An 18952-nucleotide genomic window follows, 5' to 3' on the forward strand; every position below is an offset into this window, starting at 1 on the left:
TCACAATATAACATCACGATACAATATCATCACAGTATATCACGATACGATATCATCACGATATATCATCACGATACAATGATATATCATTACGATACAATATCATCACGATATATCATCACGATACGATATCACAATATATCACTATACGATATCATTGTAATTCTGAACATATTGCAATATTCTGAGATATAGTCCAATTTATTACCTTTTTTCCAACTTCAAATTTTCCCAATTTCAAATTATGTCCCCAAAAGGAAACTTTGTCAACATCTGTCTTATCTAAAAAGATAAAATGTTCGTTTGTTCATCGCACTTCAATTTTATTGCTGCAAAATGGGATTGTCAAGCAGACAAACACATAATAGATCCATAGTTGTCATCTGTGTACAGTATATACAGTATTAGTTTTATCTAGATTTTAAGATGTAATCTTTTTGCAGCATTAGGTACTGGGTGTTTGTTGTGACATTCCTGAAATAATTAAATTATTAAATATATAATTAGTTTTTCCTACATTGTATACACACAAAAAATTTAAACTATGCCCACAATTCTGTCAGCTTAAATCAAGACTCCAGGGGCCGTGTTACAGAAACTTCTTATCTTGCAGAGCCTATCTTAAGATACCCCTGGGACAGGGTAGTTTCTGGAATATGGCCCCAGGGCCTCAAAGATACCCCTGGGACAGGGTAGTTTCTGGAATATGGCCCCAGGGCCTCAAAGATACCCCTGGGACAGGGTAGTTTCTGGAATATGGCCCCAGGGCCTCAAAGACACCCTTGGGACAGGGTAGTTTCTGGAATATGGCCCCAGGGCCTCAAAGATACCCTTGGGACAGGGTAGTTTCTGGAATATGACTCCAGGCCCTCATTACAGACTGCTAAACTCTCTGCACAACTTCATTGTTTTCCCTCAAATAGAAATTCTAAAATCAACCAGGTCTGAAATCTTAAGGATGGAAACGCTACAGACAAAAACAGAATTTTTAAAGTTTGGGCTTTTTCGGTTCCATAACATGTCTGGAAGAAAACATTTTACTACACTTATCTTACTACTCTATTTGTGTCTATAGATTTCTCCCAAAAGTTATTACAGAACGCCTCATTTGCATATTTAAACATTTTCAGAAAAGTTAATGCAAGTTATGAACTGGTGAAGTTTCATCACCATGAAATCTGTTAAAATTTGACCTATTTACCTGTAGTGTCTGCCCTGACGTACTTTTAATTGGTAGAAAACAGTGGTGTAGTCTGATGTATTGTAGTGGGTATACTGTACTTTATATGTATGGACCAGAATGGGACTTTTGGGGGGGAGGGAATCGGTGTCCTCCCCCCAGGAAATATTGAGCATCAAAGACTTAATTTCCTGCATTTTGATACTTTTATGCACCAATTCACAGCTTAACCCTCATGTTGTCCTTAGGTCAAATTTGACCCGTTTTCAAAAGTTTTTAATATTCGAAATGATGTCGAAATAAGCGGCGAAAATGTAAAAAAAATAAAAAACAGGACAAAAAAGTTGGGAAAAGCAACAAACGATGAAAAAAAGGTCAAAAAAGCGCCAAGAACATTGAAAAAGTGACAAAACGTTGGAAAAAGACGACAAATTTTGAAAAAAAAAAAGGACCCAAACGTTGAGAGAAAAAAAAAAAAAAAAAAAAAAAAAAAAGCAGAAAAACCTTGAAATAGGGACAACTAAAGTGTTTGTGTTTGACGGGAAGACAACACGAGGGTTAAATACCTTTACTTAGCATATGCTAAGAAAAAAAAACCACATGACAATTCAAAATTTGTTGGAAAGTATGTTGTTACATGTCATTGGGCATTTTAAAGTGGGTATATGGAAATCCTGGAGCTTTCTTAGTGAGTATACCGTGTATACCTGCTATCACGTAGACACCACTGGTAGAAAACAATAACTTCCAAAAAAGAAAAGCACTTTAAAAGTAGTGTCTTTCATGACTACTAGCCTTCTGACATTGTTTTAAAAACTGACATCTTTTTATTTCAAACATTTAGTTATTTGAAAGGTAATGTGCGTATTAACATTTGTCATGCTAGAAATGTTAATATAATAATCTGCATGACAGAAATGTTAATATGCACGTTACCTTTCAAATAACTAAATGTTGATTGAAACAAAAAGTGCTTCTGCAGGTTTAAGCCTCAAGTTTATCCAGACATCTACAGTAGAATACATAAATGCTACGTTTACACGTGGCCGGCTCTTTCCATAAACAGACATTTCAACCTCCGTTTTCAAAAACAACATTGTGCACAGCTGTCAGTTTTCAGAGCAGTGTTCGTTTACACGTACCTGTGAATATATGTCGTCAAGAGCACGCCAAACCTGTAGGTGGCAGCGTAATGAGAAGCTCAAGCCCACGTTAGCCAATCAGAATCCCGAAAATAGCTACAACAGCAACGCATCACTTCCTCGGCTGCCTAAACATCCGTTTGTCTCAGTTTACGTGCAAACAAGTTTTCCAAAATCTCCACTCTGGCCGGAGTTTTTAGAAAGAATCGTTTTCAGAAGCAAATTCTCCGTTTGCGTGTAAACGAAGGGAAAGGTCTCAGTTTCTCAAAATGACCATGTACATGTAAACGGGGTAACGGAAGAGAAATGCACTATTTTGAGATTAAGTGCTTCAGTGATCACTGAATAAGTCGAGGGACATCCTGACTGAACCTGTAAAAAATGATGGGATTATTAGAGACAGAAAACCAGACGTAGTTTGCAGTTTTTGTCCATTTGTTTCATCGTTTTATTTTATTTTTTTTTTGCCATCTCCAGTCAGGTGACAAAGGCCTCGAGTGAACAAAAAAGTTTGCAACTCTACCACCCTCCCCAACCCGATCGAGTCCCTCAAAAAGAAACACGCCGCACTGCAAACACGCCTCGCACATTTCAGAGGCCCACACCGCTACACACTCCTGCCTCTCAAAACAAAATATAACACTCCTTTTGTATTGGGGTGGGGGGGTGGTGGGGAAGGCCGGGGCAGCAACCGCCTCTGTGGACGAGAGGTGTGAGCGCACGGGACCCTCACGCCCCTCAAACTATTACACAGACAAGAGACTGGCATCACGAGGGTAAATCACTGAAGTTTGTTTCTGTTCTTGGTGGGAAGAAAAAAAAAAAAAAAAACTTCTCTTTTCTTAGTTTTTAGAGCTTTGACATGCTGGGGTGGACCTCAAGTGCTCATTAAGTGCTAGCCGCCACCACCAATCCCAGCGGTTAGGAGGAAAAGAAAAAAAAGGACCTTGTCGTGTCGAGCCCAATCCCCTCAGGAACCAGAACACAGGCCAGGCTGGGAAGCGGTATGGCTGCTATAGAGGGACGGCCTGAACCAGAATATAGCGTCTACAGGGGCTATAACCCTCCCTCCCACTGCTTTAACAACTCAAACTACTCCCCCTCTCCTCCCTCCCCCCTACTACCCTCTAAAAGGCTTTACACCTGCTATATTCAAGAATATATAAAAAATAATCATACAAAAGCTGAATCCCGTTGTTATTTAAACATTCAGGAATGCGAGTGGCAAAACCAACACTTTGAAGGCAAAAATAAGCAGGAATGAGCAACTGATCATTATTTTTTGAAGTTGTTTTTTTTTATATAAAGTAGATTTGTTACTAAACAAAACCTCAGTGATCAGGCAGAGGACCGCGATGGAACTTTCCCCAACAGCAATGGAAAAGAGAAACGAAAAAAAAGGGAGGAAGGGAGGGGTGGGAAGAGAAAAACAAAAACAAAAGATCATTGATGAGAGAAATCACAACAGAATGATTGAGGTTGTCTGTGAAAGCCAACGCTTTTTGGTGACAGAAGAACCAATGAGAATTGCAAGGGACTGGTTGTGGGTGGTGCTTGTTGCCCCGGGCAGCAAAGTCTGTCTCCCTATTTGCTGGCAAGAACCTTGGTAGCGATAGCACATTCCTCCCCCATGGCAGAAATCACGGTGACCTGCGGAGAACGAACACACACGAACACACACACACACACACACACACACGAACACACACACGTTCAAGTCAATCATCTGAAACTTTACACACGCAGCTCGCACTCCTCGCATTCTCCCCGCGTGACGACGCTCCGCTCTAATTCAGGACTCAATCCCGTCTGCTTTCAGCGGAGAGTGAAAACAGACAATGACACAATTATTTAAAAAGAAAACAAATACGCATGGCGGGCACGTTTCCGCTTCATCTCAAGACGCCACTTCTGTCGCCGACGACAGCAAGGATTTGCCACATCGTCATCTACATGTTACAGTTCCTGGTGTCAGGCGTCTCTGTGACCAAATGCTTTCAGACCAGGAATTAGACCGCCCCGTCGGGTGTCTTGTGACGCTCAAAAATCATTTAACCCCCGTGTTGTCCTCCTGTCGACCGTCCAACTTTTTGTTTTTCTGGGTCAAAATTTTAGTTCTTTTTTGACATTTCACTTTTCCTGGCCTTTGTCGACCCCCCCCCCTCCCCAACTTCTTGGTCACTTTTCACTAGGGATGTCCCAATCAGGTTTTTTTGCTCCGAGTCATTTGATTTTGAGTACTACCGATCTACCGATACCGAGTCCCGATCCGATACTTCTATAATAATAATAATTCAACTTTATAATACCTCCAGACCGCAGAAGAATTCGCGCTTTCCGCTTCAAGCTGCTTCCGTGTTCTACTTTGCCGGCATTTAACCAATAGCGTCTCTGCAACAAAGTGATGTCATGCTGCACGCGTTGCTGTTTCTGTGTGGAGTCAAAAGGGTCTAACTCTGGGCCACCGCATAACTATAGATGTGTTAAAAAATAATGAGAATATATATACATATATATCCCAGTCCTGATCGGGAGGTAACGTCCGATTCCATCGAGTCTGAAACCACGTGATCGGGCCCGATTTCCGATCACGTGATCGGATCTGGACATCCCTACTTTTCACGATGTTTTTGTGGATTTTTTTTTTACAGGCGCTTTGATGTTTTCGTCCATGTTTTTCGCTGCGTTTCTGGAGTTTTTTTCCAAAATTTTTGACACTTTAACATTCTTTTGTCATTTTTTTTTTTTTTTTTCAAATGCTAAAAGTAGTGAACTGATCATTTATTTTCCTTGTGAAGAGCGTTGTATGGAAGCATCCACGTTATTTTCTTTGTCAATTTGGTTGAAAGAAACCCAATTTCTGATGTAGAAACTTTGATAAATGGATCAAATTTGACCCCGACGACAACAGGAGAGTTAATACATGCGCGCGTCGGCTCAGCAGGTCCAAACAGAACTGCATCTACGGCTGTGTATTGGCAAGACATGGGTCACGATTCAATCTATTTCGATACTCTGTGTAAGGCGATATATTGGGATTTTTTGTAAGACATGATGTGCATAAAAGTCAAAGAAGTTTACTTTAACAATTCAGTACACAGAAAATCAAACTGCCAGTTTGGGATTGTGGTTCACAGATTCTTAGTGAGCTAATGTTTATATGCTAAAGTAGGCCAAAGTTCAGCCATAGCTACGTTGTTAGCTTCTAGCAAAAAGTCAGGCCCTGTTAGGCACTGTTAGGCACTGTTAGGCAAGGACACTAGTGGTGTGTCTCAGCATAGTTATCTAATAGGGGGTTTAAACACAACATAAATGTGAACCACTGTCTTAGATGAATACTTTTGAACGTAAAACAATAAAAAATAGTTGCCTTTTTGAAAATCGACAACAGTATTGCAAAATAAAATACCGCGATACTCAAGTGTATCGATTTTTTCTTACACCCCTAACTGCATCCAATCATTTAGGAAGCCCTGGGCCTTTACGCTTACCATGAACTCATCACCGGCTTCAAACTTTGTCTCGATTTCCTTTCCGACTTCGGTTTCAGGGACACGCAGGTCCTCCCTGATGTCACCGTTGTCGCTCATCAAGGTCATGTAGCCTTCAGCGATGTTAACCAACTGGGAAGAGGAGGACAACACAGTCACGTACATGAACTGCAACACAACGTGGAGTACGTTTACATGCAAAGAAAGGTTCTAAACAGGACAATATTCCGAATTTGGCATGGGTCATGTAAACAGCATATTCTGTTTGGATATTCAGAATACGGCCGTTCCCCAAATCAAGCTGTTTTCAGATTAAGACTGGTGGGTATTATTCGGCTTTCAGAAGCAGTCTTTGGACATGTTTACAGCGCATTCAGAATCTGCGTCTCAATCAGGGGTTTTACTGCAGTTTGTGACAGTTTACGGCCTCTTGCCTGTTTACGGCCAAACTTTTCAAGAAACTGGTTGGAAGGAATGAAAGAGGGTCGCTGTGTTCACACGCTCCAACAAGTCCACCACCGCTGGAACACTTTTTGAAAAGAATACTATTTTGCACGGCTGCATGTAAACAGGAATATTAGTGGAATAATAATTTCCATTATCCGTGTTAACAGCTTAGTCGGAATATGGTCTTTCGAAACAATTGATACACATACACAGCTACACACCGGGCCGATAATCGGCCGTTGGACCGTGTGGCGAGGTCAGTGACTCGAGTCTGGTCGGTGAGTTCCGTGACGCCGTCCGTTGGAGGAGCCGTCGGCCTTCATTTGGGCCGACCTGACTTGTTCAGTCAGAGACAGGGCGGTCGGGACTCACCCGGAAATGACGAGTGGGATGAGCTGCTCAAAATCTGACGAAAATCTTTTAAACTGACCTTTGTTGATCTGAAATGAAGACAGATTCAGCAACTGCACGGCCTATTTCTCTCTTAAAATGTTTTCAGAAACACGTTTCGGTGAACTATTTTAGTACAATATGAGATCGTATTCTGAATGAGTCGCCAGTAATGGCCGGTTGAAAAATCCAAAATCAGCAATCAGACCCTCGTGACGCGTTCGACCAATCAGCTGCCGGTTTTCATTTTTTGGGCGACAATACCAAGGGGGTCAGCTTCTCCTCGGACCGCGAACCTCCTATGGCGCCATTTTAATGCTACAAAGCCATCACCTCCCGTTAGCATCCCATTGACTTCCATTCATTTTGACGCCACTTTGACAGAGAATAACTTTACATCTGAAGAGTTTAAAGACTCTATTTGTCCATTGTTTATTTCTAAAGAAACACGACAATGTATAAAAGGCTCCATTACCTTGTAGCTCACGTTATGGCTCCGTAGCAGACGTTTTTATAAAAATAGGCTAACGATTGGGTCATAACCACGAGACTTACTGTCTCATAGTAGAGGAATTACCGTATAGTACAGGAGAAGCTCTCAGGCAGTTTGGACTTACATTTGCTGTTTAAGTTTAATTACTAATGTTAACTAGCATTTTAGTGATCAATAATTAGCCTGTGTCTATGTTATCTCCTTACATATACCTACGCTCTCCGTCTCTGCTAGATTGGGAATGATTGAGATTTCTCTTGGCACAGCTACCAGAAGACTTCCAACTTTCAGACAGGTTGCTCACGTCACATCTACGTCTTCAAGCTCAGTTGGAGGCTGCTCAGTAATGCTCAGCCATCACCGGAAACGGCCTTCACTGGTCTTCGTCCAGAGACACGGGATCTGTTGGTCCATTCTTATATACAATCTATGGACAACACAGATTAGCACCGCCTGCTGTAATGGAGACGTATTACGTCTCGTCTCTTCGGTGTGTTCTGAGGCACTTTTTAGACCAACTCGGGGAGACTGATCAGCCCAACTGCCTTTTCTGCCGACGGTCGGCCGTCTGGTTGGTGTGTAGCTGCCTTAAAGTGTCTTGCTCAGGGACACATTGGTTGATGTACCGCAGTGGGAATCGAACCCAGATCTCCCACACCAAAAGGCATGTGTCACATCCACTGCGCCATCACCACCACTAGGATTATGATTAAATCAATTATAACCCTTTTTGGGATAAACAGTTCCGTCTACATATTCATATTTCTTGTTCACATTGGAAGACGATGGTCAGAGTTCACAAGATCAAAAGCAGAGTTATGGTATTTCCCGAGCCAATTTTAGATGCATCGGAAAGGTTTTTCTTCTAATAACAATTTCGATTTCAGACTTATCAGACGCATAATAATATTGATTTGAAGACGTACCGGTGATCAAATGTAGCAGCACGTCTCCGGCTCATGCAGGTCGTCTGCAGCTTCTGAACGTTATGCTTTAGAAAAGCCGGCAAACGCCACAGCGGTCCCGTGTTTTCTAATTGACTTTTGCATTCTTGGGCTACAGGGTTCATACGCATTTTAACCAATACTTTTCCATGACTTTTTGGCAAATTTCTATGACTATGTATTCCTGAAAATGTCAGTCGACATTATACAATAATAGAAATCTGTATTGAAGTTTACCCTCAGAGGTTTAACAATAAAATGAATGACAATTTATGTTGTTCATAGTGGGAGTCGTAATATCGCGCCCCAAATAGAACAGTGAGGTTAGGACGACGTGAAATACATTTATTAATCACATAATACCGTGTAAAAAATTTTTTTTTAAAATTCCATGACTTTTCCAAAACTTTCTGGGTCTTTTTAGGTTTCCAAAACCTTACCAGGCCTGGAGTTTGCATTTTTCAAATTGTATAACTTTTCCAGGTTTTTCCAAAACGTATGAACCCTGGGGCTAACTGTGTGCGACAAGAGCTCCAGAAATGTGTGACGCGCCTGCGTACCTGGTAGTCTATCCTCTTGATGTGGGGGACATCCATGTTGTGGGTGGAGGGGCACATATCTTCATGCTTCTTGTTGGTGAAGATGTCGATACCCACCAGGTTAACCTGCAGAACAAAATGTAGCTTAATACAAAAGGGGGTGTCTGGTGTTTAAGAAACCCGTTGGGAGTTACTCTGCGCAGGTAACAAAAGATAACAAGGTTCATGAACGCAGCACACGACGAAACACAAAGATGACGATACGGGGCAAACTGCAGGGCGACAAAACTATCAAATGACGTCGGATGCGTTACCGCGTTGAAGCAGGATCTAGGTCAAACAGGAACATAAAATGATGGCGTGAGGGATTTTTATGTAATGTCTGCAGGAGTTACTTACACCAGGTCATAAATCACTTATGCATCGTTTGATTTAACAGTGACGGTGCACATTAGTCAACACTGCATCAAATGCACCATTAGCTCCACGGCTATTTTTATTTTTCCGTACAGGCCGCTACAAGAAATCATTCCTACCACAGGCAATACAACTTTTAAAACACATCATCACTGAGTGTTAGCTAAGACTCAGACATCAATCACAACTGCACATAGGTTTATCTTCATCTTTGTCAATACTAGTTAAGTAGTTGTACATTTTTATTCCCAACTTGTATATAATTTTAAATATTTGTCCTTGTATCTCTATCCTATTATTATTTCATGTATATTGTATCCTATTATTTCATGTATAATCTGTATGTGTGCTGTGTCTCTGATATTTTGCTGCTGCAACACTGCAATTTCCCATTTTTGGGATCAATAGAAAAATCTATCTATCTATCTATCTATCTATCTATCTATCTATCTATCTATCTTCCTTCCTTCTGGACAACAATTATGAAATAATGAATGAAAAAGGTTTTCCCAGTCCCAGTTTAGGAAGCAGGTGTAAAGTGATCCTGAAAAGGAAAAGAAAACTGTACACTACACCACAGCTGCAAAGACGAATTGATTAGTTGTCAATTAAATTATCGCAAACTGTTTTGATAATCGATTAATTTGCTGACTTAACTTCTGATTCTAGCTTTAGTCGAGAAAATAATCGACAGATTAAAGAGACAATGAGAACAATCGTCAGTAGCAGCCCTACATTAAACGTTCATTATACTCGCCGTTGCCAACCTGCGCGGTGGTCACGACACTAGTTGGTCTTCTACTGAACAGAGGTGGCGCAACTGAGAAAAAAGGTAAACAACGGCGAAGAGAAGAACTTTGAATACTTCAGAATGTCTGCACAACGATTGGATGAGCTACTTGGTGGGATCAAGCCTTTCATTCACCATAAAAGAACTCATCTTAACCCAGTAAGTTTACAAGAGAGACTTGCAGTCACTCAGAGTCCTGGCATCACGTTGCCCTCGAGCTCGTCCATGCTTCCCGTTTCCGCTTTGTCGCGCGCCGCTGAAAAAATCCTGGCGCGCCAGCGAGATCTACGTCATTTTGACGTCACACTGGCGCGCGACAGGTCGGCTGCGGCGACTGTAAAGAGGCCCTTACGCATTTCTTTAGGGTTTAAGTCACTAAGTGATGAAAACGTTAAAATTGTACAGCCATAATCTTAATTTTTTCCATCTTTTGTCAACAAGTCCCACATGAGGGCAAAGTACAAGTGGGAGCGAGCACCCTGGTGTTTAAATAAAAAGATAAGGAGATTTGGCTTTACTAAAGCAAGACTTGTGCCAGCTTGGATCAGACCGGTCTGTAATCTGAGAATCCTCGGGTCTCTGACCAGCCCGTCTTTGACACTGGTCGAGTGATTTTAATTACCCAACCCCATTTTAAACTTTTGCACTGCCACTCTACAGCGCCTCTCATTTGGAAGGGGCTACACAAGGATAGTTTTACCTTGGCATGTCCGTGCTTGCCGGTCTTGGAGGTGGACATCTCCACAATTTTGCAGGGACGTCCCTTCAGCACCACATACCCGTTCTTACGCAGAGCGGAGCACTGCATCGGGATGGTGGCGGAGGCGCCAGACTCGCCAGTTGTGAAGTCACAATCGGGATCTGCCATGGTGCAATGGGTCAGCGGTGCTGCAAAAGACATTTACAGATCCTTTATCATACTATCAAACACGGAAAATATTTCATTCACTGCATAGTGAACTATTGCACACCCCGATTCATATTTTTGCACACCCTGCACAAAAGCGTACAGCCTTCTTTTCCTGTCTAAAAACATTACGTTGTACATATTTGTTATGGTGTCTTACATTTGATTGCAATATTTCAATTCTATATTTAGGTTCTTAACTGTTGCAGTACTTGCTCTATTTAGTCCCTTTTCATTTGTTTATTCCATTTTCAGGTTTATTGTATGTGCACCAAACCTAAGGCTAATTACATGCAAATAAACTTATACAACTATAAAATACCTAACTTAGAATAAATCTCATTCTGATTTGCTTTTCTACGGCAACAATATGATCACTATTTTCTTGTTTCTGTAAAATCCAACTGGACGCTTATGGGGTGTGGGAACAATGTCTCCATCTGGCAGTCCACCACATAACCAAGTTACCTTTTATGTTGTACATTTAAATGTATTTTTCCCCCCCAATAAAGTTGTGAAGTGAAAAAAATAACAAGTTGACGTTTTTAGCCAGGGACACGACGTCACCATACAGCATTAGCTAAACCTAATAATAGCTGACAATGTTTTTAAGATATAAACATTAACTCTAGGCGAGGCTAAAGGGTTGTAATTTTAGCAGTCTGACATCAGCTAACGTAAGCAAATTTGCTAGCCTGTAGTTTCCAAGAGCAACAGGGCCAGATAACGGTTAAAATGCTGCATTCACGGGCTCTTCGGACGGTTAGATTCCCGTGTTGGAATGTTGTTATTCCGACTCAACCACTCAAATATTGCTTTACCGGACTTGTTATCAGGGTTAATGCTAATAAATAACTTTCTAAATAATCTATTATGGAGGACAGCAACTAACGATTACAACTTAATACCGTATTACAAATTACGTGAGCAAAAAAATAAAAATAAAAAAGATATGCGATAACGTTAGCTACGTGATTAATAACAGCTTCTTATCATAAACACAATATTTACTTACGTTCGCCATGTTACTTCGTAATAGCGCACTAACTCGGCAAGTCGTGGGGCAAAAATTTCGCCGAGTTGTTGTTCCGACATGAGGTGGTGTTCATGTGAATTTTCCCATTCGTGGAGTCACTTTTCCGATTATTCCGACACCACATGAATGTAGCATAAAAGCCAACTAACTATAACGGTACGTACTCAAACATCAGATATTAGCTAGTCAAATTAACACCTCATTAGGATAAGCTTATGCCGCGCGCGATGTATAATTAACTGGCCAACACGCGCTGCCGCTGCTCCACAACAGCGAGCACCGTTATCTGTTAGCTAATGCGATGCTAACATGCTAACCGTTCATTCAACTTCGCCCAGGGTTTGACGCTCGGTCGACAGCGGCTTGTGTGCGACCCTATATGCTTTTATGATCGACATTTAAAACGTCGGATGACAAATAGACCGGTGATGTTGAACGCGTACCCAAAAGAAAACATTAGCCATTAGCGGAGAGAATGACAAGCGACTTCCACCGACCGCGCCGAAGGCCGCATGTCCCTTTGATTCAACCTGGAACATGGACACCCACACCCTGAGTCCACCGAGCATTTCAAGAACTACTTCCACAACTGCTTATACCACCATACCGCTACTTTAGTACATCTGAATCCGTTATCGGTGCACTTAAAAAAACCGTTAAGTCCTCCGTTTATCCACCCCAAGGCAGAAACACGCGCCATGCCACACTTACCTTCCAAGAAAAAGAGGACCGAAAGTGCGCATGCGCGGCCAACTTTACTGCAGCATCCGTAGAGGGAGAAGGGAGGGGCACGTTTATGTGTTCCGGTTGTTGACTGGCTGAAAGGGATGCCAAGTCTGAGGGAGTCAGACATGGCAACCCAGCTCTCAGATAAAGGGCATCCGCAGGGTTCCAGGGAGACAAAATGCATCTTTTTAGGTCCCAAGAATAGTTAGGCCACTGTCTCCCACCACCATCACAATTTTATTTAACCTTTATTTAACCAGGTTAGTCTCATTGAGATATAAAATCTCTTTTTCAAGCGAGACCTGGCCAAGATAGCAGAACAAGTTTGTTACATATAAAAACAATTTACAATCACAAAACAATCACAAAAGAGGCAAAGACATCTCAAGTGCATTTCAATTAAATAAAAGTACTATTAGTTAAAACATTTGCACGTGTGGATGGACTCATGTTCTATGGTTTTAACATAACCTTTAAAATCATTTAAGGAAATTAGACACTGTAGTTTGAGTGTTTTCTGTAGTTGATTGATTAAAATCAGTCTTTTTCAGATCTAAAAGTAGCAGTACCACAGTGTAAAAATACTGTATTGTTATACTGTATACTTAACAGTGTGTTACTGTGCTTTCTGTTTTTATTCTTTATATGTTAAGTGAGTGTTGTACTTTGAGAGCAAAGATGAACCGGAGTCAAATTCCTTGTTTGTTTACGCAAAGCTGGCCAATAAAGCTGATTCTGATTCTCTCCTACAAGTATCCAAAATATTTGATTAGAGATTGTCAAGAACAAAAAATTTAAGAATCCAGCATATAATTTGTAGAATCAGAATTACTTTAATAATCCCAGGGGGAAATTATTATTGTTACAAACTCCAGATATACAAACAACATATATTATACAGACAACATATATATTAGGAACAGAATATAAACATATATATTAGGAACAGAATATAAACATATATATTAGGAACAGAATATATATATATATATATATATATATATATATATATATATATATATATATATATATATAGAAGAACAAATTTACAACAAACAAATTTACATTTACACATTTATTACATTTAGGCTACATGTAATAAAGTCAGTATGAGTGTACAGGATTTTTGGTTTATTCAAAGTCAAAATGTAATTAGTTTTTTATCCTATACACCTGACATGGTAGCCCATTTCCGCCAATGATTTAAAAAAAAAAGATCCTCTAAGAGATAATTCAAAAATAATGACTTAGTTTTTTGGGATAATGACTTAGTATCTCATTATCAGTTGCAACTTTATAATAGCCATCCAAATGTTTATTGACGTTGCACGAACAATTTCTTAAAGGTTTAGAAATCATTTGGTAATCATTAAAGGTCCAGTGCTTAATGTGTTTAGTTGTTCATTATCAAAATCTGTGTTGCCCGTTCACAAACTTCTCCTTTTTCATGAATATTTACCACTGACATATATAAAATGGACCAACAGGTCCCGTGTCTCTGGACGGAGACCAGTGAAGGATATTAGAAGATCTTTCCCGGTGATGGCTGAGCGTTACTGAGCAGCCTCCAACTGAGCTTGAAGACGTAGATGTGACGTGAGCAACCTGTCTGAAAGTTGGAAGTCTTCTGGTAGCTGTGCCAAGAGAAATCTCAATCATTCCCAATCTAGCAGAGACGGAGAGCGTAGGTATATGTAAGGAGATAACATAGACACAGGCTAATTATTGATCACTAAAATGATAGTTAACATTAGTAATTAATCTTAAACAGCTAATGGAAGTCCAAACTGCCTGAGAGCTTCTCCTGTACTATACGGTAATTCCTCTACTATGAGACAGTAAGTCTCGTGGTTATGACCCAATCGTTAGCCTATTTTTATAAAAACGTCTGCTACGGAGCCGTAACGTGAGGTACAAGGTATATCGATATCAAAACAAGTAGCCACAGATTTAGTATATCTCTTGGTCACCGGTGTAGTTAAGGTGTAGAGCCCCTGGTGATACTTGGAGCAAAGTCTCATGTTGTGTCGAGCCTTCTTAGTGTTTTAAAAATAGCTATTTTGAGGCTAGCATCAAAGTGTCCCTAGCACTCCCATTCAAAAGGCCATTTGACCGAAAAACGAAAATACGGTACATCTTAAAAGTGGCGCTTCTGTCCTAAATATGCTTTTAAAACGTAAGTTTGACTCGGGTACATTCACAAAAAGACCCTAGATTGCATTTTGGCGAGTTACACTTTAAATAACTAGTAAAATAACTTTTCAATTACCATCAATTTACCATTTATTAGTGATGGTTATTATAAAGTGTTACCGTGATCAACAGTGTGCGGGATTCTTTGGTTTCTTCACAGTTTTTCATCCTACGCACCTGTCAACAAGAGCCTATGGTGCAAGAACTTTGTCATACAAATCAAGTGGAAAGAAAGAGAGTGGAGCAGGCGCTGTTGCTGTACAAGGAGAGGACATTTATTGTAGAATTTTCAACACCACAGATGTGTGTTACCAGATTGAGGTCGTCTTTTGACTGATTCCAGTGATTCAGACAAGGTGAAAACATACACTCACATGCATGTCACACACCTGCTTTCTCTCGCTCTCTCACACACACACACACACACACACACACACACACACACACAGGCTGATATCCGTACATACGTTCACAGTCTTGATACGTACAAAAAATTGAAATACAAATAATACCACAATAAAAACATTGTATTTTTTTTTTTTTAAGAAATTCTTATAGCTATGTTCTCTATTCTGTAGAAAGACAACTAAGCTTTAATAAGTGAACATTATTTTTTTGTCTTTCTCTAAAATGATCAGTAAGATATAACGAAAATTCTTACAGTATATATATATATATATATATATATATATATATATATTTATTCTTTTTTTTTTTTTTTTTTTTTTTTTAAATCTATGGTCTCTCAAGCTGACCCTGCCTCCTGACCTTTATTCACAGGATGTTGATTAATGCTAACATCCTGCACATGTAAAAGGCTTCAGCTGGCTTTAAAGCGGCATCGCTTACACCTAGCGCATCCTTTAAGATCAATGAACAATGAAAGAAATATCAAGTAAAAAGGTGAAGTAACCACTTCCCTCTCTCGCAGCCTGATCACAATCTCACAAACATCAGAGACCATCGTCAAAGGGTGAAAATAAAATAAAAAAATGTCCTCCCAAGGGATGCTGAGCCCGTCCTGCTCGCTCTTTATAAGCTGCTCTGGGTGTGAGCATCAACCATAATGCCTAAAATATAAGTTTAATAGTAAATTATCCAGTGTACAATCTTGACTCATGTGACTGTGACTCATGAGATAAAAGCCCAGATGCTCTACAATTTTAAAAACGTTCAATTTACAGCTCAGTGTTGTGAGAAAAATGCTTCAGGGCTCATGTAGAAACTCTCAGCATCCAGCTTGTGCAGTCAGACCAGTCTGTGTATTGCCTTAAACTTACAATTCATAACAAGTGACGACAGGTCAAAACATGTATGTCACCATGCAAAAAGCACAACTAAATAAACAGTGATGAACTACAGTACGGAGAAAAAAAGAGTAAACTTGGGAGTGTTAACCCAAAACCAAACTTCTGTGCTTGGATTGCCGATCAGAACTAAAACCCCTCCCATCTGAGAGAAAATCCACAACGGACAGATTTACAGAGGTATGACAAAAAGAATGCGAGACGGTTATTTTTTCTTCTTCGGCGTTCTCATCTGCTTTTTGCGAAGTCTGTCCTTAACATCAAAGTGAGTATTTACAACAAGTGCAGTGGACAGAGAACAGCAAGGACAGAAAAGGTGGAGAGAACAAAGGGCAGAAACTTCCAGAAGTTGGCAACTACTCTACGGCCAAGTTCTTCTTGTGAGAAAGATTTTGTTATTGTGTTGCTGTTGCAGCAATTATACAATATCTACAACCATCCTTCCCGTACCAGAAACACATCAGGACAAAGCAGCCGCAGTGAACCAACTGTGCAGCATCCTCAACGACAAAGTATAAAATGTCTCATTTCCCCCGTCACACGCACTGCTTGTTAGTAGTATCTTTCTCTCGCAAAGGGGAAAGAGACACAGAGGGTGTTTCAGCAGCAGCAGCACTCAAAATGAGTGTTCACACTGTGAGCAACACCGTCCTCAAGTCCATTCACCTCCTACAGATAGAGAGCAATGATCAGGGAAGCAACATGCACGGCGGCCACAGCTCAACTTCTCAGGGCTTCACAGATTCTGATGCAATTTCGCTTTATGATTAAAAAATACCTGACAGCGCAAAAAAGACACCTTTAAGTTTTTTGCTACAAGATGTTAGTCTAGAAAACATCCATTGAGATTGAGTCATCAGTATCAGAAGTGTTTGAGATGATAACAACAAGGACCGTCATATTTATACGTAATAAGAATTCAACATTTGGTCAGTGGCCATTTAAAGTTGATAAAGACTACATTTAAGACGGCTAATTTAGGAAAGTTTGAAAATTACGTGTCAACGTTCAACGTATCCTCATACAACGGTTTGTATGATATTTTACGAAAAGTAGTGCACAAATATTCGTGCGTTATCCTATGAATGTTCAGCAACACGAGCGATCAGCGCTGCAATGCAAAACCTGTTTAGGCAACCAAACTACTTGGTTAGGTTTTGGAAAGGGTCATGGTTTGGGTTAAAATAAGTACGTTTGTTACATCTCTTACGTATGTGGCATTAGGTAAGAACGCAAGTTCCGTAAAAGTAAGTTGAAATAAGTCAACGTTGACTTTTGCTTTCACGTGGGACACGAACAGCGGCCTCCTGACTGTGTCTGTTGGACCCCTCCATCCACCCCAACCTCCTCCCTACACGGACTTTGTCGATCTTTATACTACATCACCTGACTTCCTCCTGTGAGGCAGCCCTGCACATCCTGACACACGATTACGTGGGCCATATACAAATGCATTACTTTCCCTAACAGTGAATGAGAACAGCTTGCCACATTAGTGTTTTCATCTGTGTTCGTACTCGAATGCCTGAACAAAAAGGGAAACGGCAACATCACTTTTTAAGGTGCGAGATGAGTCTAATAAAGTCTTGGTCACAATGTGTGTCAGACTGTACGATACTGTACTGACTGTACGTCAGATTGTCTGATGAATGTCGAATGCTGAATTGTAGCTCTTAATATTGATTGAAAAACAAACAGATGCAAGAAGAGCCACTCGCATCATCAATCTCAGGTTTTGACAAATGAAGGGAAACAAGCTTCGTCCACAGCGCTCACATTTCAATTTGCAATTTTGCAAAGTGACTTTGAGGTAATGTTTTCAGCTGTAGCATTACATCAGTTTTCTGTGTCCTTTCATGCCGTATAGTGGTTTTTAGATGTGGGTCGTACTTCATTGTTGGTGGAGGAACGTAACGTAGGACCATCGTCTGGATTCACGACCCAAGATTTCACCCATGTTTCTCTCACGATTGTTTTCTAAAACGATCCAAAAATCACAGATTGCAAAGGAGACTTTATTTGACGTCTCGGTATCTTCTAGTCAGCAGCGACTGTGTCTGGGAAGGCTGATGTTGTTCTCCAAAAGCTCATTCCTGCTTGTCTACGGTAAAACATTTGGTTACTAGTTAGAGTTTATCGATTTATGTACTTTGTTTTCAATGAGCTAAAATATTTGGGGGAGAAAAACACCAGGCCAAACTGGCGGGAAAACTTCACCCGGCTTAGTGTGGATGTACTGAAGTGATTTTGGTTCAGTCCAGACTGACTTGATGCTACCTTACCTACCAGTCATGTTTACTCACTACAACACAGCGCAAGTAAAATATGCCTGACTGGATTCAGCACCAACAAGCAGAGTCGAACGACGAATCGTACTCGCAGTGTGAACACCCTGTAAGAAATCATGAATGTGCTACACAGAGATCTTCTCCGCAGCTCCCCGTCCGATCAAAACGGGGAAGTCAAAGGCTACTCGGCATGATGTCAGTGTCCTTTAAAGTCTGGATCTAAACCCTCGAAGAACAACCATCCGCCCAATCTAACCGTCCACAGGGAATGGGGAAGGCGTCGGCCGCCGTCAGTGTGTGGAGTCACCTTTCCTCAGCATCCATACTCGGCTTCCGCTTGCTCAACCGTCCGTTCAGCAGCTCGTTGATTTCCTCCACAAACACACACACACACATATGGTATACACACACATACACACACTGTCCTCCTGTAATCCCTCTCTCCTGATGTCGGGCGATGGTCAGAGTGAAGAAGAGGAGGGTTGTGGGTCAAAGGAGAAAGGTTACCAGTTCATCATGGAGCTTCTGTTGAGGGTCATGAAGAAGACTTGACTGCTGCCTCCAGAACGCACCGAGGCGAAGAAAACCTGCAGGAAGGAGACGGCGTTAGCGTTATGGACGACGAATTCACAGCAAGCGAGTCGGCGTGTTGATGACGTTTC

At 40.8% G+C, this 18952-nt stretch overlaps 2 protein-coding genes across 25 annotated transcripts in view; both read right to left on the bottom strand.

The window, feature by feature from the left end:
• Nucleotides 1-2739: 2739 nt before the first annotated feature.
• Nucleotides 2740-12712, bottom strand: eif5a (eukaryotic translation initiation factor 5A). Its single transcript, XM_031285188.2, has 5 exons — nucleotides 12488-12712; nucleotides 10534-10721; nucleotides 8648-8752; nucleotides 5814-5945; nucleotides 2740-3972 (listed from the first exon to the last, which is right to left on the bottom strand). Exons 1-5 carry the CDS (start codon nucleotides 12684-12686, stop codon nucleotides 3907-3909), a joined length of 690 nt encoding a protein of 229 aa, XP_031141048.2. The 5' UTR covers nucleotides 12687-12712; the 3' UTR covers nucleotides 2740-3906.
• A 2239-nt stretch (nucleotides 12713-14951) lies between these two features.
• The window catches only part of tnikb (TRAF2 and NCK interacting kinase b), an 83713-nt gene continuing 79712 nt past the window's right edge, over nucleotides 14952-18952 (bottom strand). For all 24 annotated transcript variants that reach the window (XM_035991307.1, XM_035991301.1, XM_035991311.1 and 21 more), the window contains one exon: nucleotides 14952-18877. Coding sequence is in view for 23 of the 24 variants with exons in the window: in XM_035991301.1 (XP_035847194.1) it covers nucleotides 18794-18877 (84 nt within the window). In the remaining variant the exon portion in view is untranslated. The remainder of the gene's footprint in view (nucleotides 18878-18952) is intronic.

Source organism: Sander lucioperca, chromosome 14, assembly GCF_008315115.2.
Source record: "Sander lucioperca isolate FBNREF2018 chromosome 14, SLUC_FBN_1.2, whole genome shotgun sequence".
NCBI classification, from domain to species: Eukaryota; Metazoa; Chordata; class Actinopteri; order Perciformes; family Percidae; genus Sander; species Sander lucioperca.

Coding starts and splice junctions, on each gene's coding strand:
- eif5a (XM_031285188.2), bottom strand. CDS start 12,686: ATGCATTTTGTCTCCCTGGAACCCTGCGGATGCCCTTTATCTGAGAGC. Junction 8,753..10,533: donor GCAAGCACGGACATGCCAAG/GTAAAACTATCC, acceptor TTTGTTCTGCAG/GTTAACCTGGTGGGTATCGA. Junction 5,946..8,647: donor TCAAGAGGATAGACTACCAG/GTACGCAGGCGC, acceptor TCCTCTTCCCAG/TTGGTTAACATCGCTGAAGG.